The sequence below is a fragment of the Chrysemys picta genome, chromosome 6 (genome assembly GCF_011386835.1).
Source record: "Chrysemys picta bellii isolate R12L10 chromosome 6, ASM1138683v2, whole genome shotgun sequence".
Taxonomy (NCBI): Eukaryota; Metazoa; Chordata; order Testudines; family Emydidae; genus Chrysemys; species Chrysemys picta.
In genome coordinates, this window is record NC_088796.1 from 23,502,517 (window position 1) to 23,529,048 (window position 26,532).

At 41.9% G+C, this 26,532-nt stretch overlaps 1 protein-coding gene across 1 annotated transcript; it reads left to right on the forward strand.

Moving 5' to 3' along the window:
* Window positions 1-1,954: 1,954 nt before the first annotated feature.
* Window positions 1,955-26,532, forward strand: TARS1 (threonyl-tRNA synthetase 1). Its single transcript, XM_005312320.4, has 19 exons — window positions 1,955-2,088; window positions 3,448-3,525; window positions 5,049-5,239; window positions 7,562-7,685; window positions 10,281-10,402; window positions 10,713-10,830; window positions 13,082-13,146; window positions 13,249-13,327; window positions 14,035-14,181; window positions 15,335-15,433; window positions 16,137-16,303; window positions 20,046-20,208; window positions 20,292-20,429; window positions 20,999-21,076; window positions 23,790-23,890; window positions 23,998-24,102; window positions 24,232-24,304; window positions 25,134-25,248; window positions 26,010-26,532. Exons 1-19 carry the CDS (start codon window positions 2,068-2,070, stop codon window positions 26,156-26,158), a joined length of 2,133 nt encoding a protein of 710 aa, XP_005312377.2. The 5' UTR covers window positions 1,955-2,067; the 3' UTR covers window positions 26,159-26,532.

Consider the following 26,532-nt stretch of genomic DNA (forward strand, 5'->3'; position numbering starts at 1 on the left):
CCTCAGCATGTCCAACTCAGTTTGCCCCCTGCTATACACTTCCCTCCATGAGCCTATGACCTATATAAAAATTCAGTGACCAAGATTTATTTAGATATAGGAACTAGGGGTGACCAGACAGCAAGTGTGAAAAATCGGGACGGGGGTGGGAGGTAATAGGAGCCTATATAAGAAAAAGACCCAAAAATCGGGACTGTCCCTATAAAATCAGGACATCTGGTTACCCTAATTGGGAACATAGTCAACAGAGAACAAAAGCATTAAACCAAGTAAGGCTCAACACACATAGTATTTTACCTAAAACCATTCCTTGCAAGTATACATAGGTACCCCTTTGCCAGTCATCCCCCAGCATTGTGAAGGGGTGCAATCTTCCATGCTCAGCCTCTCAGTCTCCCCCCTGAATTCAGAGGCAGTCTTTTATCCATTCTAAAGTTTTGCGTGTCCTGGGACACTAGAACCTAGTTAATCTGGTTTATGCATCTCCCCAGGTGGGATAGAAGCAAACTCCAGAAGAGGATTCAGTGAAGTCTCCATCTGAGCCACAGCAATTAAATTAGTCATTGCCTGGTTCCTGCGGTACATATGGAGAATACCAGTGGGAATTAACCCTTACTGTTTCATAGAGCCACACCACAGTGCTCAAGCAAACAGAGATACACAAAAATATTTATAAAATATAATGCAGAATTCTCCCATGTGCTTCACAGCCTTCTTTCCTCAGAGTCTCCAGCCCCAGGGTGTGCCCAGGGCTAGCAAGGCATATTGGTGGAGGGCTGTGGTGGGTTGGAGTGCTCTAGCTATGATGCTGGATGGTTCTGTGTGGACTTTTGCAGCTCAGGTGTACATTAGAACAGCCCCTCGGGCGACTCTAGTTTATGCCACTGGCCATACTGGCAGACCCTGTATCCTAGTGGGGTAAACCACCTTTGTCTCCCATCCTCTGGGCTCAGAATCAGGGCCCGTGATCATGGTAGTTCAAAATGGAACAGTCCTAGTACAATAGAGTAGTTGTAGTCATGTCAGTCTCAGGATATTATAAAGACAAAGTGGCGGAGGTAATATCTTTTATTGGACCAACTTCTGCTGGTGAGAGAAACAAGCTTTCAGGAGCTCTTCTTCAGGTCTTCAGCACAGAGCCAGGTTCCAGGGCAAGGTCACACACAGGTGTAGCCAGCTCAGGCAACTGATGCAACAGAGGCACGGCTGCTCCCATCCCCAGGAGGCAGGCTGGGTGAGCTGTGGCTAGACACGAAGAGCTTTGTGTGGCTCAGAAACTTGTCTCTCTCACCAACCGAAGTTGGGCCAATAAAACTATTACCTCACCCACTATCTCTGAGTACAATAGAGTCCATCCCCCCTGCCAAAATGGGCCCAAAAGAGGCCATGCCAAGACAGATCTTTTAGTAACCCGAGTTTGGTTTGGAGATCAGCTCTGGAATCCCACAACAGCATGATGGGGTGGGAACAAGGGAGAGGAAGGGGACTCTTGGCAAGGATCTCTGGATAGCCGAGTGATTATGGAGCCTGCTATGGCCTAGTCAAGCCTCTGCTCCCACAGCCGCCCGGCTGCCTAGTTTATCATCTCCTAGCCCAGAGGGTGGGGTCCTTACGCCGATGGCTGCCGAGGCCTACACACCGCAGGGCAGCCGAGAGAGGCTGTGGCCGGTAGGGTGGGAAACACAGGGCCGGGCGCTAAGAGGGCGAGGGGCCTGCCCTGCACAGATCTCCGGGCTGGCCGCCCCGGGGCCGAGCAGCTGGCTCAGGCCGTTCTCACGTGAGGCTAGGCGGAGCGATGGCGCCGGGCCAGGCCCTTTGACAGGCCAGACGCGGCAGGGGGGTGCCGGGCAGCCCCGGCCCGTGCTGTCCCCTAGCGCTGGCCTAGGTTGCCCGGAGGCAGCCGCTACAGCGCCCCCGCGCAGGCTCGGGCTCCGGCCCCAACCCGCTTCCTGCTGCCGGGGGCGGGACCAGCCGCGCCTCCAGTTGCATCAGCTGCCAGAGCCGGCTGGGCCTGCGCGTGGCCTCGCTCCGACCGGCATCCGGGCCCGGCTGCGTGCGGGGAGCGGCATGGCGGCGGCAGGGAGCCAGGTGAGTGCCGCGTCCGTCTCAGGGGCCGCTGTGTGGGTCGCTCCCCGCAGCGCTCTGGACTCGCGGACCCTCTGGGCCGGGCCGGGCTGGGCTGGGTTTGAACCGGGGGGCGAAAAGCCCCTTCATCCCGGCCCCTGCGCCGGCTCGTCCCTGGGGGCCGGCTCACCTCAGGCAGCCCCAGCCCTGTAGCGGGTTCCCCTCTCGCTCGAGCCGGCTGTCCCAGCCCGGCCCGACCCGGCGCGGCGGCGGGTTCCCCTCTCGCTCGAGCCGGCTGTCCCAGCCCGGCCCGACCCGGCGCGGCGGCGGGTTCCCCTCTCGCTCGAGCCGGCTGTCCCAGCCCGGCCCGGCCCGGCGCGGCGGCGGGTTCCCCTCTCGCTCGAGCCGGCTGTCCTAGCCCGGCCCGGCCCGGCGGCGGGTTCCCCTCTCGCTCGAGCCGGCTGTCCTAGCCCGGCCCGGCCCGGCGGCGGGTTCCCCTCTCGCTCGAGCCGGCTGTCCTAGCCCGGCCCGGCCCTGTGGGCGGTTGTGGTCTGGCAGCGCCAACGAAGCAGGTCCCGCCCGCAGCACGGTGCTGTTCCTGCCCCGCAGAGCGCGCAGGATAAGGGGCTCCCCTGGTCCTGCCATCGGGACCCCTGCGCCACCGTGGATCCCTGATAAAATCAGCGGGGCTGTGTGCGGGCACAAGGGCTGCACAGGATCCGGCCCTAGGAAGCCAGTTGAAACCCTGCAAAACAACACGTATAGGGAATGGCCAGTGCATAGCGAAACCTCCAAAAACAGCGAGGAGTCCTTGTGGCACCTTAGACATTAGTGCTGATACACATATTTTCCTTTCCACTTTAAATTGTCATCTCTTAACCAGTGATTTAAAAGTGATGTGATCTTGGGATTCTCCAGATTGGACTTTAAGCTCTAGACGGCACTCTTTTAAAAATGCAGAGAACCATAGCCGTGCAAGGTGTTTTTACAGGTGGATAGAAAAAGGAAGTCCCTGCCCTGTGCAGCTTGCTGCCAATTATAGTGTCACGTTGCATATTTAGTAAAAGATAAAGCAAAACACAGAAAAGTATATAGAGCAGAAGTGTGCCCCTTAGAAATGGGGAGTTACTGACTGTTCTTCACAACAAGTTGGTAAGTCTTATGTGCCCAGTTAGAACTGGGGAAGCTGAGGTAGTGACTTGTCTAAGGATATGAAGAATCCTTGTCAGAGCTGGTGTTAGGATTCAAGACTTCCTGAAGCCCTGTGCTGTGCTGTGCTTAAACCAATGGACACCTTCTCCATCACCTGTAGAGTTAGATACAGTTATAAACTTGACATTGAGACAGGAGAGAATCTAATCTTACTTTAATTTCTCTTTTTAGATAGCTGCTGGGGAAGAAAAGAAGGAATGGGGAAAGAAGAAAATGAAAGAAGGATCTGGTGATGGGGGTTGCACAGAGGTAAATTTCCAGTTCATTTATATGCTTTTAAACAATTTAATTGTATTGCTGAATATCGTACCAAGGACACTAATGCATTACACCAGGGGTTCTCAAATTTCATTGCACCACAACCCCCTTCTGACAACAAAAATTATTACACGACCCCAGAATGAGGGGACCGAAGCCTGAGCCCAGATGGCAGGGCCAAAGCCCGAGCCCCACCATCCTGGGCGGGGTGGCCAAAACCGAAGCCCAAGGGCTTCAGCACCAGGCAGGGGGCCTGTAACCTGAGTCCCACTGCCCAGGGCTGAAGCCATTGGGCTTTGGCTTTGGTCCTGGGCAGTGGGGCTCAGGCGTTGGCCCCCATCCCAAAAAGTCTGAGCCAGCCCTGGCGATCCCATTAAAATGGGGTTGCGACTCCCTTTGGGAGAACTGCTTCATTACAGGTAGTATTGTGGGTGCTCTTATGCTCCAGCTGGTTTATAGTAATGACATGCAGCAGTGAAATAGTTACAAAATAGTTTTTGTTTCTTTGCTGCTATTACAACAGGTTACATTGGATTTGTAGAGCGGTCTGTAGTCATTCCCTTTTTACTATTAGTCCTCTGCTTTGCACCAGGATGAGGGATGCATTTGTAATGATGATATAACCTTTGTCTTTCTAGTGGCTAAGTTTTCTAATTTTGAGCAAATGAGAATACATAGTAGTATAGACATGAAAAGCATATTTTTTTTCTTAACTATGTACTTCCTGAAATTTTTATTATTTGGCATATTAGAATTTTAAGCAATTTACTATAAACCAGGTACAAGCCAATGTTTGTTTAATTTAAATCATCTTCATCTTAATTTAGCTAAAGTTTTTTTTGTCTTTAAATTAGAAATTAATTATGATTACTTAGCGTTTAAACAGCTTTAGCAACACTTCTGGATGCAGACTATTGAAGGAGTAAATGGGAAGAGTGGAAGAGTAGCAGGTTAAAGTGGGAATGGAAGAAGGAAGTGGAGATGGATAGGGAAGGTAGAGCATCAATACAGGTTAGCTGGGATGTTAGTAGGATTTGATTAATTAGAATAAGGTTGAGTCAGAGTTTCTATACCTCTAGGAGGTGGAAGTAGGAGATCTTGAGATGCATAAGATATAAAAAAAATTTTGTTTGTAATTGAAACAATGTGCTGTTAGATTTTTCTTTTTCCCCCCACTCCTATTTATTATTGTGATGATAACGTCAGCAGCTTGCTTTTTCCAGTGTGTATTAAGCTACAGTAGAATTTGTGCTTCTCAAATTCTTGTTGCATCGCATTAGCTGCTTGTTTTGCTAAGAAACTAGCCTGGCCCCTCTCTATCTTTTGAAAAAGGATACTGACTAAAACTTTCATAAGGACCCAAATAACTTGAAGATCAATGAGATTCAGATTGCTAAGTCACTTAGACACTTCAAAAGAATTTACATTCTTTGCTTAATTTTTAAAGTTATTTGTCATTAGAACTGGAAGTCTTTGCTAAATACTTCTCCTTTCCTCAATTCTTTTATATGTAGCTGAATCCCTGGCCTGAATATATCGATGAGCGTCTAGAGAGGTATCATAAACTTAAAGCAGAACATGATGCGCTTCTAGCAGAAAGAGCTGCAAAAGACAGCAAACCCATTAAAGTCACATTACCTGATGGCAAACAGGTTGATGCTGAATCCTGGAAGACCACTCCTTATCAAGTTGCTTGTGGAATTAGGTATGACTGACTTCTGTGACCTATGCTATCAGTTTCAGACACAACTACTGCAAATTGCATCTGTGATCTTTTATAGTCCTTAGCATGAGGGGTTATTTATTTCTTAGCACAACTTAATTTTCTTCAAGGCATTATTTTTAGCAAACTTGCTTTTGCTATAAATTCAAACTAAACTGCTTTCTCGTTTCAAAACATAATTCTTTGCCTTATGAAGATGCTGTTTCTAAAATTAAATCATTATTTATGGGCTGGATCCTGTAAATACATAAACATGTGAGTAACTTTTACTAAATGACTACTCCTGTTGAGTTGGGAACTAATCAACCATGCAAATAATGTTACAAACATGCTTGAAGTGTTTGCAGGATTGGGTGCTATTGCATCGCGTAACTTAATCTGTTCTGCATTGACATGTGGAAGACTGGTGGGTGACACACCTGTTAATTTCAGTGAGAGTCATCCATAAAAATATCTTAATTAAACCATTTTCCTACATATGTGTGGTACACGTCAAAAAGAGCACTACCCTAACTTCGGATGTATATCAAATGGTTAAACTTTTATTGTAGTTTTGGGCAATGTAGTAAGCATCTTGGAAAACTTCATGGTCATGTTTTATGATGCTCAAAATTAAAATGAGAAGACCTTAAACTTCAAAATGGAAACACTAACCCTATTGTGGCTAGGTTATTCATTGTACTTAAAAGCTTGTCTCTTTGCTTTCTTGGTACATATGTTTAAGGCTGGCAGTTCATGCACATGCTGTTTGCATGTTCATTCATCTGTCAAAACAGTTAGTCTCTGAAAATTTGGCCTCAAACTTTAATTTAGTGTCCTTTATCATAAAAATAAAGATTGTACCTATGTTCATTTAGTGTTTCCGTTAAGGTCAGGGTGAGTTCAGTATCAGTGGATGTTTTTGAACAATATTGGGACGGTTCTTAGACATCAAATAATCTCCAGTAGAATTGATTTCTTCTAGGTTGAGGTGAAATAAACTTAGAAGGAAAGACTAGGTCTTTCTTGAAGACTTGTTCAGCTCTAAATTAAGTACTTTAGAAACACTCATGGTGTGCTTCTCTCTTGCGGTCAATCCATCTGAACTACTGATCTGCTCAAACATTTAGTAATTTCAGTTTAAAGTTCAAATGACTGCCAAACTTATCATATTTAAGAATTGTTGGGTTTTTTTTGTTAGTGAAGACAAATGTAAAAGTAATAGTACCTACTTGAAGTTTTCAAAAAGAAAAATCTGATCTCATTCAGGTACCTGCTTAAAAGAGGCTGCATCTCCTATTGCAGAAGGGTCATATTAGGAGCAAGTACTGCCCTAAATAAGTCAAATATGTTAGTAAGAGTGCGCCACAGTGGGAAATTTGCTAAATTTGCTAGAGGAGCTTGGGTTGTTTAGTCTGACAAAGCGAAGGCTGAGGGGGGATATGATTGCTATCTTTAAATATATCAGAGGGATAAATACAAGGGAGGGGGAGGAACTATTCCAGCTTAGTACTAATGTGGACACGAGAATAAATGGATATAAACTGGCCGTGGGGAAGTTCAGGCTTGAAATTAGACGAAGGTTTCTGACCGTCAGAGGGGTGAAATATTGGAACGGCCTTCCGAGGGAAACGGTGGGGGCGACGGACCTGTCTGGTTTTAAGATTAAGTTAGATAAGTTTATGGAGGGAATGGTTTAATGATAAAACATAGTAGCAAAAGAAAACCAAGCAATGGTACGTAAATAGTATAATGGCCAACAGGGGTCGGACTAGAGACTCTTGCCTACATGCTCGGGGTCTTACTGATCGCCATATTTGGGGTCGGGAAGGAATTTTCCTCCAGGGTAAATTGGCTGAGCCTCTGGAGGTTTTTCGCCTTCCTCCGCAGCATAGGGCAGGGATCACTAGCAGGAGGGTCTCTGCCGATTGAGGTCACTAAAACACAGGATTGGGGACTTCAACGGCAGAGTCCAGGGAAGGGTTCTGTGGCCTGCAGCATGCAGGGGGTCAGACCAGATGATCATAATGGTCCCTTCTGACCTTAAAGTCTATGAGTCTATAAATAAACTACCTTTAGTTTCTTCCTGTTCATCCAAAAAAAAAAAAAAAATGTGTGTGGGATTTTCTTAAGTGCTTAGTGTTGGTCTAACTTTGCTTCCATTGCCATCCGTGGGTGTTCTACCACTGACTTCAGTGGAAGCAGACTTAAGTCAATACTAAGCACTCTTGAAAATCCCATCCTGACTGTGCAGGGGAAAGGTTATGGGGGAGTGTCTCCATTTGTTGATTCCAATAGCTGACATACAAATTATTTATTGTATAGTCAAGGTTTAGCTGACAACACCGTTATTGCTAAAGTGAACAAAGTGGTTTGGGATCTAGACCGTCCCTTGGAGGAAGACTGTACCCTGGAACTGCTCAAGTTTGAAGATGAAGATGCTCAAGCAGTAAGTATCTTCCACTAAACTGGTTCTCCCCTCCCTTGGATGAGAAACTTCAAAACCTGAACTTAGTCCTCAGTGAGCATAACTACCTTTAACATTTGTGGACTAAAGAATGAAAATTGCTGTGCAGTGCATACCTTATTTTCTACTAACTACTTCTTAAGAAAGATGTATGCTACTGCAGATATATATATGCTGGCATGTATTCATAGCAATTGCTTTGCTAGCAGTTGTGGTAATTAAGCCTATGTTAGGACTCTTGTGGTGAGAATTAGCCTCCAAATCTGCAATCTTAATCTTAATATTACATTAATGTGGGTTTTTTTGTATTAGTGTCTTTTTGTACGTCATAAACATGGAGCTCTTTATTTTAGTGGTTGCTTATTCAGATTAATGTAAATATGGAAAGTAGTATTAAGTACACTTTAAAAATGATATTCGGTGCAAGCAGCATTCAACTCTATAGCTGAGATCTTAAATTCATACTTATTGTTCCCATATCAACTAACTCTGCCATGTTGCACGTATGATATAGTTTAAGGCATACAAAATAATTCTATTTATGTGCAACGTGGACAAGTTACAGTTATGGTAAGATGCATAATTTTGCATTTTCAGATATGTACATTTTAAAAACATGCTGCAGTCATATAGATTTGGTTTTAATTTATCAACAAAACTAAAAATAGTAGCTTTGTAAAATTAATGTTCAAGTGTAATTTTTGTCATTTGATTTTTAATTGAAAACACAAACTAATAAAAAAATCCTATCATGTGGAAAGACAGACTATTTGCTATGTATCCCATGTTGTATGTGTAACAACTTAGGCCCTGATGTTGCAAACTCCTGCACAGGTGCAGGATCAAGACCTTATGTTCCAATTGTATCTTTCAAACTAAGTATTGTGTGGGTTCAATACACAAAGTAATGTAGGTGCCTAAACTCCAGTTTAAGCACTTAAGTCCCTGTGCGCAGCACCATTGTGATCCATGAAACTCCCACTTGCCTGCTGCCTAACCCACAAGGCACCTAAACCCACTCAGCGTTTAACTTTCAACTGTAGAAGTTCCCTAAGTTTTAGATCCTGTGGCATGAGCACTGCTGACCCACTTTAAGCCCTGGTTGGGATGATTTAGTTGGGGATTGGTTCTGCTTTGAGCAGGGGGTTGGACTAGATGACCTCCTGAGGTCCCTTCCAACCCTGATATTCTATGATTAGAATCTATGATAAGGGTCCAGACAACTGTCTCCTGCCTTAGCCCCAGAGCAATTCATGAACCTGGGAGGCTTGGGGGGAAGCTTAGTTTTTGGCTTCCTAAGTCATATGCGGGGCCCAATCCAATAGGTGCCCCTTGAGCATGCTTACCGGATTGGGTCCCATTCGAAATCTGGGATGGAGTGGGAGGGGGGAGAAAGAGAGAGAAATAATGAAAGAGGGATTGGAATGGGGGGGCTAGACTCAGGGTCTCCCGTTTCCCAGGTGGGTGCCCTAACCACCGGACTACAGAGAGTGTGTGTCTCTCACCCACCTAGTCACACTATCACTATTTATCCTCAGGGGAATAGCTTCAACGGGCGAGACGGAGGGTGCCCCACATCAGAATCTCCCATTGCTCAGTGGTCACAGCACATTCCTGAGAGGTGTGGGAGACCCCTGTTCAAATCCTTTCTCCCCTTCAGGCAGAGAGGGGGGAACTGAACCTGGGTCTCCCATATCCCAGGTGAGTGCTCTAATCACTGGGCTAAAAGGTATATCACAGATGGTGGCTCTTCCTCCTCCGTCCATTTTGTGTACAGTGAGGCAGGCACTTAACTCATTTCTACAAGAAGCAGCATAGGTGTCTAAACCACCTGATTCTCCAGGCGGCAGGTTCCCGTTTGTGGATGGCAAACAAAGATAGGCACCTCCCTGCTGCAGGGACTTTGGTGCCTATCTCTGAGAGAGGGGCGGGACTTGGCACACTCCCTGTCATTGGCATCTCCTGTTAGCTAGCTTGGGTGGCTCAGTGCCAAGTGTGCTGAATTTTTGTGGATCACATTCCAAGGTGCCGGTCTCTCCCCACTCATCGTATAGGAGCCTAGACACCTAACTGGGCTATGTGGATCGCAGTGTAGTTCTCTGATTCTCTAGGCCCCTAGAAGTTAGGTGCTGCAATGCTGTATCACAGCACGTAAGTGCCTTCATGGATCCCAGCCTGTATTACTGCTCCATTGCTGCTATTTTAAAGTAGATCGATGATATATGACTATAGTAAATGAGGCTAGTCAATTAACATTTGTGCAACTTACTAAGTGAATTTTCTCTCCTTCCCCAACCATTTGAGAGAACTTTTATGAAATAATTTTTGCCAATACTTAACGGATGTAAAGATGAGCAAGTACAATTTGTCAGATAATTACTCATGATTTTGGGGGGTAAATTGGCAAATTGATATGTGAATCATTTCCCACAGTGCAACAGGCTCTAATATTAGATCTCTTCCTTCAAGTATCTGTAAAAACAAATAATCAAAAGACTTCTGTATGGATTTCAGAGGATCTTGAAATGCTTTGTACATAAATACTCAAGCTGATCCCCTTTTTATCCCTCTCATTAGGTATACTGGCACTCAAGTGCTCACATAATGGGTGAAGCTATGGAGCGAATCTATGGTGGATGTTTATGCTACGGCCCACCAATAGAAAATGGATTTTATTATGACATGTACCTCGAGGATGGGTAGGTTCTTTCATTTCACTTCCAGAAGGTTGGATTGTAACCCTATGTTCCAGACCAAGAAAAAGGCAGAATGCGTAGCTGTGCTACCCAAGGAGCAGGAGTGAAGTCACAATCTGGGGAGTCTGAGTCACAGTCTAGTTCCTGCTTCCCCTTGCTCCTGAGGCAAAGTACTTTGACCAGCCCTTTTTCTGATAAAAATTATTTCCCTCATTGCAATGACTCTAGTGCATGAGCTGATACGTTGTGGGGGCAGAACTACGGCAGAGATTACTAGTAAGAGATAAGGCAAATTTATTTTTGTCTGTTGTAGAGGTGTGTCCAGTAATGATTTCTCTGCTTTGGAGACCTTATGCAAGAAGATCATGAAGGAAAAACAACCATTTGAAAGACTGGAAATTAAGAAGGAAACTCTACTTGAAATGTTTAAGGTAGGTTGTTCTAGACTGTTTCATATTTACTGTACCTGCACAATAATGTTAGCTGTGGAACGTTAGTGATGCATCTCCTATTAGTATTAGTGGAAAATGCACCGTTGATGATGTGTGCAGCAAATTGACAATATATTTCCAAAGGTATAGGTTTTTATATGGGTTTACTTGGGATATTTAATATTTAAAGGTGAGCACGTATACCAATTCTTAGTTTTTTAAATGGAGGGAATGAGGGTTAATCATGGGACTGTGTTCCCGAAACACCAGATTTCTAATCTGATTCTTCTACTGACTCACATCATGGTGCTGGGAAAGTTGTCGTTCTGTTACTTCGTTTCCCTGTCTTCAAAATTGGAATAATAGCTTACATTGATGTTGTGAACATGAATGGGATGGGATTATAACTCTTTGAGAATGTAAAACACTAGTGATAGTAAGTGCTGGCTTTGCAGATGTCTGAAGCTGTATTCAGCGAGCTCTTAAAATCAATTTTTAGATGACAGCACTAAGTCTGAGTATGAAATAATTTCTGTACTACTTTAAGCAACAAGGACTCTTGTGTTATCCTGTAATGTCCACTAGATGAACATACATTAAATCACCATGATGGCTACTAGTGCTGAAGTAGACACGAGCATTTTCCAATATTGTAGCATTTTTGCTTGAACTCCATTTGCTCAGTATTAACAGAGTGAACAGACCTTAGAAGAAATGAAAATCATAGAATTGTAGGACTGGAAGAGACCTTGAGAGGTCATTTAGTCCAGTCCCCTGCACTCAGGACCAAATATTGTCCCAGACAGTGGTTCTCAACTAGGGAGTTGGGGCCCCTTGGGGGGCTGCGAGCAGGCTTCAGGGGGTTCACTAAGCAGGGCTGGCATTAAACTTGCTGGGTCCCAGGGTAGAAAGCTGAAGCCCTGCCGCATGGGGCTCAAGCTGAAGGCTGAGCAGTTTAGCTTCACTGCATGAGGCCCCATGCCACAGGGGGCCCAATTGCCCTCCTTGCTACCCCGTAATGCTGGCCCTAGCTTTAATATGCAGAAAAACAGTTGTTGTGGCACGCATGGACCATGGAGTTTTTATGGCATGTTGGGAGGGGGTGGGGGCATAGAAAGAAAAAAGGTTGAGAACCCCTGATCATATCCCTGGCAGGTGTTGGTCTAACATGCTCTTAAAAATCTCCAGTAATTGAGATTCCACAACCTCCCTAGTCAATTTATTTCAGTGCTTAACTACCCTGACAGGAAGTTTTTCCTAATGTCTAACCTAAACCACTCTTGCTGCAATTTATGCCCGTTGCTTCTTGTCCTATCCTCAGAGGTTAAGAACAATTTTTCTCCCTCCTCCTTATAACAACCTTTTATGTACTTGAAAACAGTTATCATGTCCCCTCTCAGTCTTTTCTTCTCCAGACTGAAAAAATTGGGGTTGTTTAATCTTTCCTCATAGGTCATGTTTTCTAGACTTCTGTTGGCTCTTAGGTTAATTGCTTGTCAGCCGAATTACTTTTCTTTCAGAGATCAGCAGCAGTAATACTGGTGTTTACACAAGGATTACGGGGGGGAAGCAATTTTATAAGCTTCGAAGGAAACAACATAAATATAGTTGGTTGCCCTATTTTTAAAAGAAACACTGCAATCCCCCTTGTGAATAGAGCTCTGAGTGTTTTGTCTAAATCCTCATATATACTGTACAAGTTATTAAATTCCAAGTGATTTGAATGAACTTTGCCACTCCTCAGAAGTGTGTTCATGCAAAACTGATGCTGATAAAAGCTTCATACCACACTGTCATATATTCCTTGCTGATGAGTGAAAGAATAATATGGGAGTTGCATGTGTTCAAGACCTCTCAGAATTTAGCATCAGAAAAGCTTTTTCAGAAGAGTGCCCTCAGCTGTGGAACCCAATGGCCAGAGATCAAGATGAACCTACGTTGTTCCGTATAGACCAAAATGGATTTCTTTGTGAAGGTCTACCCTGAAAAGGAGGCCACACAAGTGCTACAAAAAGCTGTTCCCCATCCTTTAACCTCTATATCTAGCCCATTCCATAGGATACTCTCCCATCTGTGGGATCGGAGGAGAGGAATTAGTTTGTTCATGAACACACATTGAAGGGTTCTTTTAAATTAGTAGAATAGATTCTTTCATACAGTGGCAATAGCACATAACAAATACTTGAGATTTGAATTGCAGTTTCGAGTCGTGAAGAATTAACATGGACTCTGCCATTCTATTCTCTCCCAGTATAATAAGTTCAAGTGTCGGATCTTGAATGAAAAAGTCAACACTCCAACGACTACAGTGTACAGGTAAAAAAAAAAAAATACACACACACTGTAATGCCAGTGTCTGTAGTATTTACTAACATAATGTGGGCTAACTGAGCATTGTCTTTGTTTGCATTTTCACAGGTGTGGTCCCTTGATAGATCTGTGCAGGGGCCCTCATGTCAGACATACCGGCAAAATAAAAGCATTAAAAATCCATAAGGTAAGCATTGAGATTCTATGCCTAATTTTAAACAAAGATATTTACCTATTGACATCATGGGCCAAATCTCTGGGAGAATGGGGGGGTCTGGCCCTTTGTGCCACACTGCTAGTATAATCTGATCAGAAACTTAGTTTAGCCCAGCTGAGGGAGGAGCATCCTGATGTCAGAGTGACCTTCCAGTGGTGCAGTCAGATTATGGGGGCCTGGGCCTACGCTCATTGCTGATAGCATAGCAAGAGAGGGGACATGGCTCAAGGAAAGGGGTATAGCTAGGTACACCGTATGCTATGCCGATCCTGGCTTGTAATTTTTGCCCCTTGTAGCTGCTCCTTGTAGTTTATTGTAAATTGGAGCAGACAGAGGGGACTGACCATGCACAGAGCAGCACCAGGAGTAGAGGGCAGTGAAGGAAACCTTTTCACACAGCCAGCCGACTTGTGTTTGTGCATCTTTGCTACAGTCAGGGATCTTTATTTTGTAATGTGTAGATTTAACTTTAATCATCATTAAAAATCTAAGAGCTCTGTTTTCATGCTTGTGTTCTTTTTACATGGTGCCTTTATCAGTTTCATTTTTTAACTATGGCTGTTCAGTTTTTAATTATTGCATGCCTTTAAAGAACATATCACAGAACTTGTACAGTGGCAATCAGAATGGCAGGTGCTGTTGTCTTTGTTATACTACACCGTTTTGTCTGTCTTCAGAATTCCTCAACATACTGGGAAGGCAAGTCTGATATGGAAACCCTCCAAAGGCTTTATGGAATTTCATTCCCAGATGTAAAAATGTTAAAGGAATGGGAGAAGTTCCAGGAGGAGGCTAAAAATCGAGATCACAGAAAGATTGGACGGGTAAGACAAACTTTTTAGTGTATTTTTAAAATTCTGACCAGAGACTACTCAGTGATTTAAAAGGGCATGTGAAAGACAGCACCTATCTATCTGCTAATGCTTCAGATTTCAGATGTGATGTGATTCACAGAAAATACAGTAACACGTTGCATAATTAAGTGATTGTCCTCTTCAGAATGGAGCCCCAAAACCACTACAATGGACTGTAGACAAATAAGCATCTTTCTAGAGAGTTTTTGGTTATTTTACACGAATAATCAAAAACCTAAACAGGATGGTAACTGTCCTACACAGAGTAACTGTGCACAAAACATGAAAACTCCAATCTTGGGTAAAGCAGGAGATCTATAGCCTGCAACGGGGTTTATTTTAGTGCTACGTGGAAGCCCAAGAGGAAGCTTGTTCCTAGAGGGGGCTCCTATAGCTTGTCATTGCTTAGAGTTTTTTCTTTGTACATCTCTAGAATCCATTATATACTCTTACTTTTTTCTTCTTGATTATTGCTGATGTGTATTTCTAGTGTTCACAGTTACGCTACATTTTTTATTCTTTCTCCTCCAATAAAATAAAATCATCTTAATGAAAATGCATTGTTTTAGACAAGGTGATTAATAGTTAGAGTCCTGAATAAACTGTTAGTCTGCTGTTTCTATTTCAAGAAAGGAGACAGCAATGTGCTAAAATATCTCCTGCCCTAAAGCAGGAACACAATCTAGCGAAGTATCAGCTTACTGATTAATTATTTGAACTGCGCTTTGGAGAAGTAAAATGTCACAGCAGGACTAGTTATTGTTAGCAGTAATAACAGATAAGATGAACCTTGAGGGGTGTAGTTAAGAAGACATTCCTCACAGATACGTGAAATGACAGGTATATGTAGGAACATCAATATTAAAATAGGAAACCTAAACCTTAACCTTAAGCTATTGCTCCTGACGGGGGATATTTACACAGGGAAGCATATCAGATCTACTGCACCTTGCTACTTTACAGTATGTTAAGTTTAAAAAACTAAACAATACTGTAGTCTGGATAGTGATGTGTAGTAAGAACATTTCAGGCCTGACTTTAGCTGTAACATTGGGAGAGGAAAAGAGTATGATCAGAATCTAAACATCAGATAAAACTAAGATGTACCAATGTTTTTGTACAGGACCAAGAACTATATTTCTTCCATGAGCTCAGTCCTGGCAGTTGTTTTTTCTTGCCAAAGGGAGCTTACATCTATAACACATTAATTGAATTCATTAGGGTAAGTAATATCTTTGGATTTTTTATCTCCTGTGTTTTATAATAAGATTTCTAGACAAAGCGCTAAAAAGGTGTTAGAAGACCATATAGCAGTACAATTGGGATTAATTTTAAATGTTTATGGGCTCTGCTTTTTAAAAACTATATAGTAGTATACAGTACGCGGGTGGTTTAATGCATGTTTGTTTAATAGGTTATTGAATTTAGCCTGGCAGAGTTGGAGAGCTACTTTTTGGAGAATGGCATGTAAGAAAACAAAAGAGATGGGGAAAACATGCTGACATTCTGCTGTGATACTGTATTTATATCATCACTGCACCATGTTATGTATTTGTGCTACAATACAGTGCAAACATTGCAATGCAATATCACGAGGCGCATTCACTTATTTTGTGACTAACAAATGGAGACTGATTCTCAATTGCTTCTATGGTTGCTGGGATGGAGAAATATGTTTCTTCTTATTCCCCACCCCTTCACCCTCTCTGGCTGCTGCAAAGAACGGGAAGGAATCTTGGCAGCCCCTGCCTGTTTAGCTCATTATTGCCTTGCATGTTTCAGGGGAGCAACTTTGCTCGTTTTTATTGAGTCATACACTGCAAACGCGATCTTAAAGAGACAAATGTGGCTTTAAGCCACAGGTTGAGCATTGCTATTCTAGCCTGCCTTATTAATTCTTCTATTTCTTGGGTCTATTCTTTCAGAGCGAGTATCGGAAGCGAGGATTCCAGGAGGTTGTCACTCCAAACATCTACAACAGCAAAGTCTGGATTACATCAGGGCACTGGCAGCATTACAGTGAAAACATGTTTTCTTTTGAGGTGGAGAAGGAAATCTTTGCTCTGAAGCCCATGAACTGCCCAGGACACTGGTATTTATATAGCACCTGTTTAATCAAATATTGCCAATTTGTTTGAACTAGCTCTAGCTTTCATATTTTCCACCTGATTTGTGAAAAAATCCAAGCCAGGTGCACTCTGGTATTTTTTTTTAATAATTTATTTTAATACTATTGCTTAATTTGATGCAAGATCACCTATGAATTTCTAGCTGTTCCAGTGCACAGACACATTCTTAATTGATATCTTCAGTTCAGCTCTGTAGCTTTCTCTTTCTCATGTTTTTTCTAGTTGATTTTAGTTGATGCCAAGATGTATACATTTCTGCTTTAGTGGTGGTTTTGAGTAGTCTGCACCTCTGACATACAGACCTATTGCTTAGGCATCCACATTTGAAACACTATCAAGGGTGATATAATCTGATAATTAAGGACCATATAGTCTACAGTGCCTAAGTTCAGTGAGATACAGTTATGAATGCTATTAATCAATCTTTGCAAGGGCTAGATTTTCAAAACTGGCTGCCTCCTTTGATCCCCAAAACATTGTATGCCTGATATAGGTATTTGTGCATAGGTGCAGTGCCAGTTTTTAGTGTATGCAATGGGTGAACTTTATGGGAAGAATATGACTGGCATTGGTTAGAACCGTAAGGAAACCCATGTCCTGAGAAGTCCTATGCTGAAGACCAGATCAATGATGAAAATTGGATTTTGGAGTATGAGAACAGTGTAAGAAGCTACTAAAGCTGCTCAAGTAATTAAGGAAATGGATAGGTACCATGTCCTTGATGTCAGTGAGTGTAGATGGACAGGTCTGAACAAACTACACTTTTAGAGAAACAAATATGGCCATCATCTACTGCAGGAATGTGGATGGTAGACATGAAGCTGACATAGCAATCCTAATGTCAAACGAAGTAGAGTAGGCACTGACTGAGGGGAATCAGTCAATGAAAGAATTATCCCTGTTCGCTTTCAGACTAAATTCGTTGTCATACAATGCTATGAGCCAACTGATGAAATGCCAGATGAGGGAAAAGATGCTTTTTATGATTTGTTACAGAATGTGTTAACCAAGGTTCCAGAACATAACATGACATAGTGACTATGGGTGATTTTTAACACAAAGGTTGGAAGTAGCAATGATGGATTGGATACAATTATGGGCAGCAGGGGTTTGAACATGAACCAGAATGGTGAACAATTGGTAGAAATTTTCAGCATGAACAAGGTAGTGATAGGTAGAACAAAATGTTCTCATAAACAAATCCATCAAGTGACATGGAACTCTCCAGATGGTATTAAAAAGAACCAAATAAATCACTTCTGCATTTCAGGAATGTTTTGCAGCTTGCTGGAAGAGAGATGTACAGGGGAGCAGATGTGGGCAGTGACCATAACTTTTGTATCGCTACATTGAAGATCAAGTTAAAGAGGATGAAGAAGGTTAAAGAAGACCGCACATCAGTAGCGCACAATTAAAAGTCCCAAGCACAAAAAGTGCTTTTCAGTTTGAACTAAATAACTGGTTCAGTGTTCTAATGGAGTTAAATGAAGAAGACCAAGACATTGATACTCTGAGGGAAAACTTCAGAGTGGTTTCTACAAAGTGCAAAGAGTTCTAATAAGAATGAAATCTAAAAGGGAAGAATGAATTAGCGATGCTACTTGGGCAGCAGTAGAAAAGAGAGTAAGTGTAAAGCAAAAGCGCATGTGAAGAGACAAGCAAATGGCAAGAAGAATACAGAGCTCTAGACGAAGGTAAAAAGGAGTGATAGACGAGATAAAAGGGCGTATATTAATGTGAAGAGACTGAATATGGTAGCCAAAGAGGTGACCTTAGAACCTTGTATAAGACAATCAAACAGCGAACAGGAAACTTTAGCAGTCCTGGAGGGCCTATTAAAGGTGCAAATGGAAAGAGTCTTATTACAGAAAAAGGGGAAAGGAAAAGATGGGGAGAACATTTTCAGGCTGTTTTAAATAGACTAAGCCAAGTGAACTACTAAAAATACATGATGAAGACCTAGCATTAGAGCTTGATATTGATTTAGGAGCATTACAGTGGAAGAAGTTAGAAAAGCCATCAGTAAACTCAAAAATGAGAGAGCAACTGGAAGAGATAACATTACTGGAGAGATGCCTAAAGAAAGTGACAAAATAACTGTCCAGACTTTCCTTCTATTTTTGGGTAGAATATGGAATGAAGAAAAGAACCCAACCCAATTGAAGAGAGGCCTTATAGTAATATTGCCAAAGAAGGGTGACTTTACCAACTGCAATAACCGGAAAGAAATCACATGACTCTCAGTACCCGGCAAAATCATGTGCAACATCATCCTGGACCTTCAATTTAGAGAGGAACAAGTGGGTTTTAGACTGTTGAGATCATGTTCAGACCATACTGTTGTTCTCAGACATATTATAGAACAAAGTGTGGTGTGGCAAGTACCTTTTGTGATACATTTTATAAATTTCCAGAAGGCTTTTGACAATGTACCCAGAGACAGTCTCTGGAGAATTATGGCATATTATGGAATACCAGCAAAAATAATTACAGTAATCACAGATTTATATGATGATGCTGAATGTGTAGTCAGAGATGGCGACAACGTCAGCCAATGGTTTGCAGTGACAACTGGAGTAAGGCACAGAGTGTATTATGTTCCTAGTATTGTTTGTCCTGGTCACTAAGTCATGAGGAAAGTAACTGCAGAAGGCAATTGAGGAATTTTATGGACAAATGATAAAGCACAATTGGGTGACCTTGTTTTTGCTGATGACCTTGCCTTAATGGAAGAGAAGACATAGCTTTTGGCAGATACAGCAAAACAAGTTGGTTTGTTCATCAACAAGGGGAGGACAAAGTATGTGAGCCTTAGCCCCGCTGCGCACCTCTGCTACCCCAAAGCCGCTCGAGGTAGGCGGTGCCAGCCTGCACCCTGAGCCCCTCCTGCACCCCACACCCTAACCCCCTGCCTTGAGCCCCCTGCCACACCCCTCCTGCACCCCAACCCCCTGCCCTGAACCCCTTGCCACATCCCGCACCCCTCTTGCACCCTTGCCCTGAGCCCTTTCCTGAACACCGCACCCCTTCCCACACCCCCTCCCGCACCCCAACTCCCTGCCCCAGCCCTACATTCATGGCCCTGCATGCACTTTCCCCACCCAGATGTGGCCCTCAGGCCAAAAAGTTTGCCCAACCCTGTTCTAAGTAGAGCAAACCAATCTAAAGAACCAAATATGGTAAGATGATGATGATGGACATATTGAAGAGACACCTTAAAGATGCCACCAACACTACTTCCATGAAAAGTGACAATATGGACACCATCTGGAGAGAGAAAAAGGGCAGCCTAGAGAAACATTATACAGAACAATAGAGAAAAGCCAGATCCATCAATGTGATCCTCAGAAGTCTGAATGGACCAGCACAAGACCAAAATAAATGGCAGAAACTGTTGAATACGAATGTGTGGGGGGGGGGAAGGGGGAAAGATACATATCACCATTTCACAGATGAAGTTTAAGAAGCCAGCTTTTAATATTTGACTCAGATGCTGTATGGCTCTTAGGAAAACCTTCTTTATCATTCTTCCAAACAGCCCTGAATTTTTTCCCCCTGAAAGTTTTCTCTGGGTTTGACTCTGTGCTGTATTACAACTTGTAGGTATTACTGAAATTGCTAGCATCTGGCTTATCAGAATGTACACTGAGGATCTTTAATAGTTTAATCTTGAATGAATTTCAAATAATGAACCTTTTCCTTCAGCCTTATGTTTGACCATCGACCAAGATCGTGGCGTGAGTTGCCGCTGCGTATGGCAGATTTTGGAGTTCTCCATCGTAATGAGCTGTCAGGAGCCCTTACAGGACTTACTAGAGTACGGAGGTTCCAGCAGGATGATGCTCACATATTCTGTGCCATGGAGCAGGTAAAGCATATTGTTGAATCAGATGATACGTGTTAAAATGCATGCAACACAAAGCCTTACGTATGATTTGTCTTCATGTAAAGATTGAAGAGGAGATAAAGAGCTGTCTGGAGTTCTTGCAAGCTGTGTATGGTGTGTTTGGATTTTCCTTCAAGCTGGACCTCTCTACTCGTCCTGAAAAGTTCCTTGGAGATATTGAAGTGTGGAATCAAGCTGAAAAGGTAATAGGTAACTTCAATGGCCTGGTGGAGAGGTTTTAGCTGTATATTCAAGTAGTGGGAAAGTGGAATGTCTGAGGGGGGGAAAAATGGGCCTCCAGGTGGACTGGTGACAGCTGTGGCTGTAAGCAGTTCAGCTTGTACAGCCATTTTTAATTCTTTTTGCCACGGGCTAATAATAGCTCTCAGTGTATGGAGATCATGGTGGATGATGATATGAGAACTTGAATTCATTTTAAAGAAAGGGCCAGAAGATGTGACTGCTTAAAATGGAGAAGAAATCAAGATAGGTTTTTCTCAAGTGTGTGTGATCAGAATTTTGAGCCACCATCCAAGAGCCGAGCTGCACCTTAATCATGACAGTAGTACTGCTAAATTCAACTGCACAAGTAAGGGAAGCAAGATTGGGTCCCCAGTTATAATTGGGCATTGTTGACAATTAAGTAATGAATGACCTAGTATTCACTAACTCTCTGTGTGTGGATGTGACACTGTACTACGTGGAAGAAAAAATAAGGCACATGAAATAAATACAAAGTGAAACACTAAAATCACACGTATCCTTTCTCCAGCAACTTGAAAACAGCCTCAATGAATTTGGTGAGAAGTGGGATTTGAACCCTGGGGATGGAGCTTTCTATGGACCTAAGGTTAGTAAATTAAAATATTATGTTAGCATCTTTCCTAAGTAAGTGTCTCAGCACTATTGAGGGGATAATAACACTCCCATCACCATAGTACTTGAACATTATTTTTGGCGGATAGACAGCGGAATAGCACTAGAAACAATTCTTAGAGAACTTCAAAGAAATATAGTACTTCAAATCCCATAGTTTCTGGGGTTCCCAACCATAGTAGATGTTATGGTATTTTTAATCACACGAGAGGCTTGGGATTCGTCCATCCCCTGACAGACCCCAGTTCTGAGTGTCATCCTACAAACTCACTCATGATCTAGCTTTGTAGACTCAGCCAGGTGCATTGAGTAGTTTTAATTTTTCATTAAAGCATCCTGCACTGTTCCGGAGGGAGGATCTAAAATAAAATGTATTACTGAGGGAATTGCTAAGTCATGTATATCAAAGCCTATCCCTAGAGAGCAAACATTTTGAAATAAATTCCTCTGTCCTTTATGCTGTCTCAAGATACTCAGTCTGGAGTTGTATGCTTTCCCGGGATGTAATTTTTTCCCTCCCGTATGTAGCTTGATGGCTAACTCTGAAGTAGTGAGGCAAAGTTCTTAGTTGTTTTCATGTTAGATGCTACAACTTCCAAGAACTTGTTTTGTGCTTAACATTTTTCTATTTCATCAAATCAACCCAATTTACACAGACAAAACAATCAGGATTAATGTTATAATGAGCAAGTAGATAACTCATTAGGAAGCATGAACAGAAGGTGGCACTATTAGGCCTGGTATGAAAGAGTTTTAGGTATATTGGGAATATTCTATTTAGAGATCAGTAACTTCTTGCAGGTTTTTTTTGTTTTTTAAAGCAGCAGTTTAGTTTGGTTTCTCATATTCAAGTTTTAATTATACACTAGCCATGAACAATTTTACCTGAAGCAAAATATCGCTTCTGGTATTTGCAATTTTGTAACTACTATAGTGTGCTTCTATTCTTCTTGTATGAATAATTTCACATGAGTATTGCATTCAAAAACTATCTGGGAAAGTGGAGTTAGAATTGTATTGACACCTTTTTCAAGGAAAAATAAGCCCCTTACAGGCATCTGAGTAAAACTTGTCAAATTACTTGTTTTGAATAAGCTATTCAATAAACATAGCCTACTTTTCTGTTCACAGATCAGTAGCAAACTGATTTGATTTCTACGAATGTATGTTAGTTGTTCACAGAATGATTTGAACAAATTTCACCTTGTGGACTGTTAGCAAACTATTGGTGGTTACAAATGTTCATTGTTCACCTTAGATCTTGTCTATACACAAGCTTGCATCCACATAATTAAATCAGTTAGACTGGTGCCTACATCTGTGTGAATACATTTCAGGTTAGCTTAAACCTGTTCCTAATAGAGTAAAGCTAAATTGAAATAGTTACCCATGTAGCCTTTTGCACTGGTTTAACTAAAACAGTTTAAAATTGCACCTTAAGTTAAGTTGGTGCAGCTCTGCATGTAGTCAAGCCCTAAACTAAGTGGGATTTTTTTTTTTTTACTTCATGATTGGATGACTAAATTAATGAGAATACCAAGCAGCACACTTCTGTTAAGAATTTTGATGAATAACTATCTGTTAGTGTTCAAAAATCCAGAAAACTGACTTCCATCAAAATACTTGGACAACAAATGGCACCATGTTTATTTGTCCCCGCCCCCAAAAAATAAAAATTAAATCACTTTTTGTTTTGACCAGCTGATTCTGAAGGTCACTGGGGAGTTTGTTCAGTAAAACAGCTTAAACTGATTTATTAGTTTGGCTTTGTATGTAAATAAAATAAATAAGAGTCTTTTTCTCCCTCCCGTGCGCCCCCCCCTCCCCCCCCCCCCCGTGATAGAGTAGTGGAATAATAGGGACAATTTGCTAAATGATTAAGGCCCAGATCCTGCAAATACTTGCTTACATGCTTAACTTTCAGCCAAGGGTTTTTCAGGATTGCAGCCTGAATTTAAAAGAAAAGCATAATATGCATGCATTCAGATCTGGGAGCCAAGTTGCTTTGATGAAACTGAGCAATCCAAAATAAAGGAGTATGATCTTCATTACCCAGTGGTCTCTTCCTCAATTGATAGCCCTCACTGATGGAGGTATGCCCTTTAGCATGTAATGTAGGCTATGATGCTGACACCTTTGATTATCTAATATTTTAAGTTAAATAGGCCTGGGATTTGTTCACCTACAGGTTGCAGAAGTCTTGGTTTTGATGATAATTGTTCAGTTTGACTTTTTAAAGTTATTCCCATGTACAATTGAATAGATTCAAATGAGAACTCCATGAAAAGTGAGTTCAGTGCACTGAACCAATGTGCGAATTTAATTTGAATTAGTGAATCTCCTGCCGTATTCATTTCTGTCAGGGGGCCCAACACCAGGCCCTAAAAGCCATTTATGTCTTACCTTGGGCTGAAGAGAGGCATAGATGATATATTCACATGGTTCCTTAGAATATATTTCACTCAGTGTGAAGTATCAGAGGGGTAGTCGTGTTAGTCTGGATCTGTAAAAAGCAGCAAGGAGTCCTGTGGCACTTTATAGACTAACACACGTATTGGAGCATAAGCTTTCGTGGGTGAATACCCACTTCATCAGACTCAGTGTGATGTGTTTGAAAATCTCTTTGCTATAAGAGGGCATTGTTGTAACTTATAGACTCTCTATTAAAAGTTTGATTTGTTTCTTAGATTGACATTAAGATTAAAGATGCCATTGGCCGATACCACCAGTGTGCTACAATCCAGCTAGATTTCCAGCTCCCAGTCAGATTTAACCTTACCTTTGTGAGGTGAGTACAACTAAAAATGTTAGTGTATAGTAGTTACACAATCTAGTTTTTCCTGTCCGTTATTATAGGCATATTAAATCAGTTTACAATATTTCTTTTATTTACAGCCATGATGGTGATGACAAGAAAAGGCCAGTTATTATTCACCGAGCCATCTTAGGATCTGTGGAAAGAATGATTGCTATCCTAACCGAAAACTATGCAGGCAAATGGTAACGTTGAAAAATAAACTTATTGTCCAACCAGGGAGTGAACACTCTGGATGGTGTAAGAGGGGATTAAGCATGTCTAAAAGAGTTAAAGAACACTAAATACTACATAATTGTTTTTTTTTTCTGAAGGCCTCTCTGGCTGTCTCCTCAGCAAGTGATGGTGGTGCCGGTGGGACCAACATGTGATGAATATGCACAAAAGGTGATATTCATTTGTTCCAAGATAAATTTGTGATTTAGTTGAGTTACTTAATTGTCATTAAGTTCTGTTTTTAATTAACAAATTTATATAAATTCCTATTGTGAGTAAATTATATTGTATTCAGATGATAAATTAAGTTGCCTAAATTCTAAATGGAACGTAGTCATCAGAAGCATGAAGTCTGGATTCTGGATATCCAAACAACAAATGTTGATGCTGGAGAGAATGTTTCTGGTTGTGGAGGCAAAGGAAATTGCTCACCTCTTCAGCTAGAGGGAAAACCCAGGGAGAAAGTATCTTTACATTTATATCCTAATCCTGCAACTGACTCCACTCAGGTGGACCCTCAATGCTCACGTGCATTTTGAGTAATGATGATGGGGGAGGAAGAGACAGGGGTCTTTGTTTGCAGTATTAAACAAAATATAATCCACACAAATAGTGCTGTGTATATCTCTTTCAAACTCATCAGGCCTAAACTTTAAAGGATCTTCTGATCACAAAGCCCTATAGCTTTCCTGGCTTCAACATTGCTAAATTCTCGTAGCGTATCCACCTAATGGAGCTGGGTACTAGATTGCTTAGTGATTTAGTGTGTGCGAGGATCTCCTGCCATGTCCAAACCATTCTTCCATATTTCAGTGCCCTGTACACCTTTTTTGGCACTACCAAAGGGTAGTGTCAAAATGTGTCTGCCTCTGAATGAAAGCAAAACAGAGATCTAATTTTAATTTTTGGCTGTCAAACCTCAAATGATCCCTTTCACTCAAATCTACATATTCTCTCATGGTTGAGGGTTTAAATAAGATTTTGTTATTTTATTACTTAGGTCAGACAGCAGTTCCATGATGCTGGATTAATGTCTGATGTAGATGTGGATCCTGGATGTACACTGAACAAGAAGATCAGAAATGCTCAGCTTGCACAGTATAATTTTATCCTAGGTAAAGAAATAGCGTGTGGTGGTCATGTAATACAGTAGTTGACTTGTTTTTCTTGTACGCAACTGAAATTTGGTCTAACTCATTTTCCCAGTGAGCGAGTGCGGCAGAAGCAGCAGCTATACCTGTAAATTCCTTTTTAAGTTTCTTTCACAGCCAGCATCCTTCCAGCTGTGCATGACTGGGCAGTACACGCTATGGAGCCAATCTCTGCTGCTTTGTTAGCTGAAGAGATTGCTGTTTAGTGACTCGATACATTGACACTGCAGCAGGAAAAATATTTTGGTGCCTTTCAGTCAACAGGGCAAGAGACTGGCTCAGTCAAAGATCGCATTAAATGATTTGCAATAACTTGATTGTTCCCATGTCAAGTGTATGCTAAAGGAGGAATGCAACATTCTAATCTCTGATTCAGGCTGCTTTCCTAGATATCTCAGTGCATTAATGAGTCGAGGCTGGGTCTTGATGTTGTGCAGCAAAGATGAGAATCTGGACCTAGAAGTATAACACAGTATTGTTAACAGAAGCACCGTCAGTCGTAGGGTTTTCATTATTCAGTGTGTCTGCTGGAATTACTTAAGGTAGCTTTAAGTGTAGGGATTGGGCAAAGGAGGATGCACTGTAGGATTCAATTGTCTTGTCAAGCATTATGATGTTCTTATTCATAATTCTTATTTAAAGAAAAGTGATTTTTATTTATTTATTTATTTAACTCAAGCCTTGAGCAAAAATTATATTAATCTGTGGATTTTGGCTTTGTTTAGTTGTTGGTGAAAAGGAGAAGGCGAGTGGAACAGTTAATATCCGTACTCGAGATAACAAGGTGCACGGTGAACGAACAGTTGCTGATACGGTGGAGAGGCTGCTACAGTTGAAACGCTGTCGATGCAAACATGCTGAAGAAGAATTCTAACAGATTTTATTTCCCAACCTGGTTTAGTGTAAACAGGATGATCGGTTTTATAAAGCATTAAATCATTGTAACATCTTATTTGCGCTAGGTTGATTTTGAAATAGATCTTCAAATGAGCCAACAAAAATCAACCATGAAACATCTTTCTATAAATTCAGACATTACATGTGGCTATGGAAAGCCCATTTTATACAAATGATGCAGCAAAGCTTCTTGGTATCTGATCACAAAAAATGAAGCCAGGTGACTAAGGCTTGATATGAATTGAGGGAAAATGGAATTGTTAATGAAGGATTAAAATATTGTACTAGTACTTTAATGTTGTTCTAAGACTACCAAGAAAAATAAAATTTTGGTAACCGTGTCTTTCATAA

Bases quoted from the DNA above. Each gene is read 5' to 3' on its own strand.
- TARS1 (XM_005312320.4), top strand. From the start codon at position 2,068: ATGGCGGCGGCAGGGAGCCAG. The intron at 20,209-20,291 runs GTAAAGCATATT...CTTCATGTAAAG, and splicing joins TATTCTGTGCCATGGAGCAG to ATTGAAGAGGAGATAAAGAG. The intron at 20,430-20,998 runs GTAATAGGTAAC...TCCTTTCTCCAG, and splicing joins TGTGGAATCAAGCTGAAAAG to CAACTTGAAAACAGCCTCAA.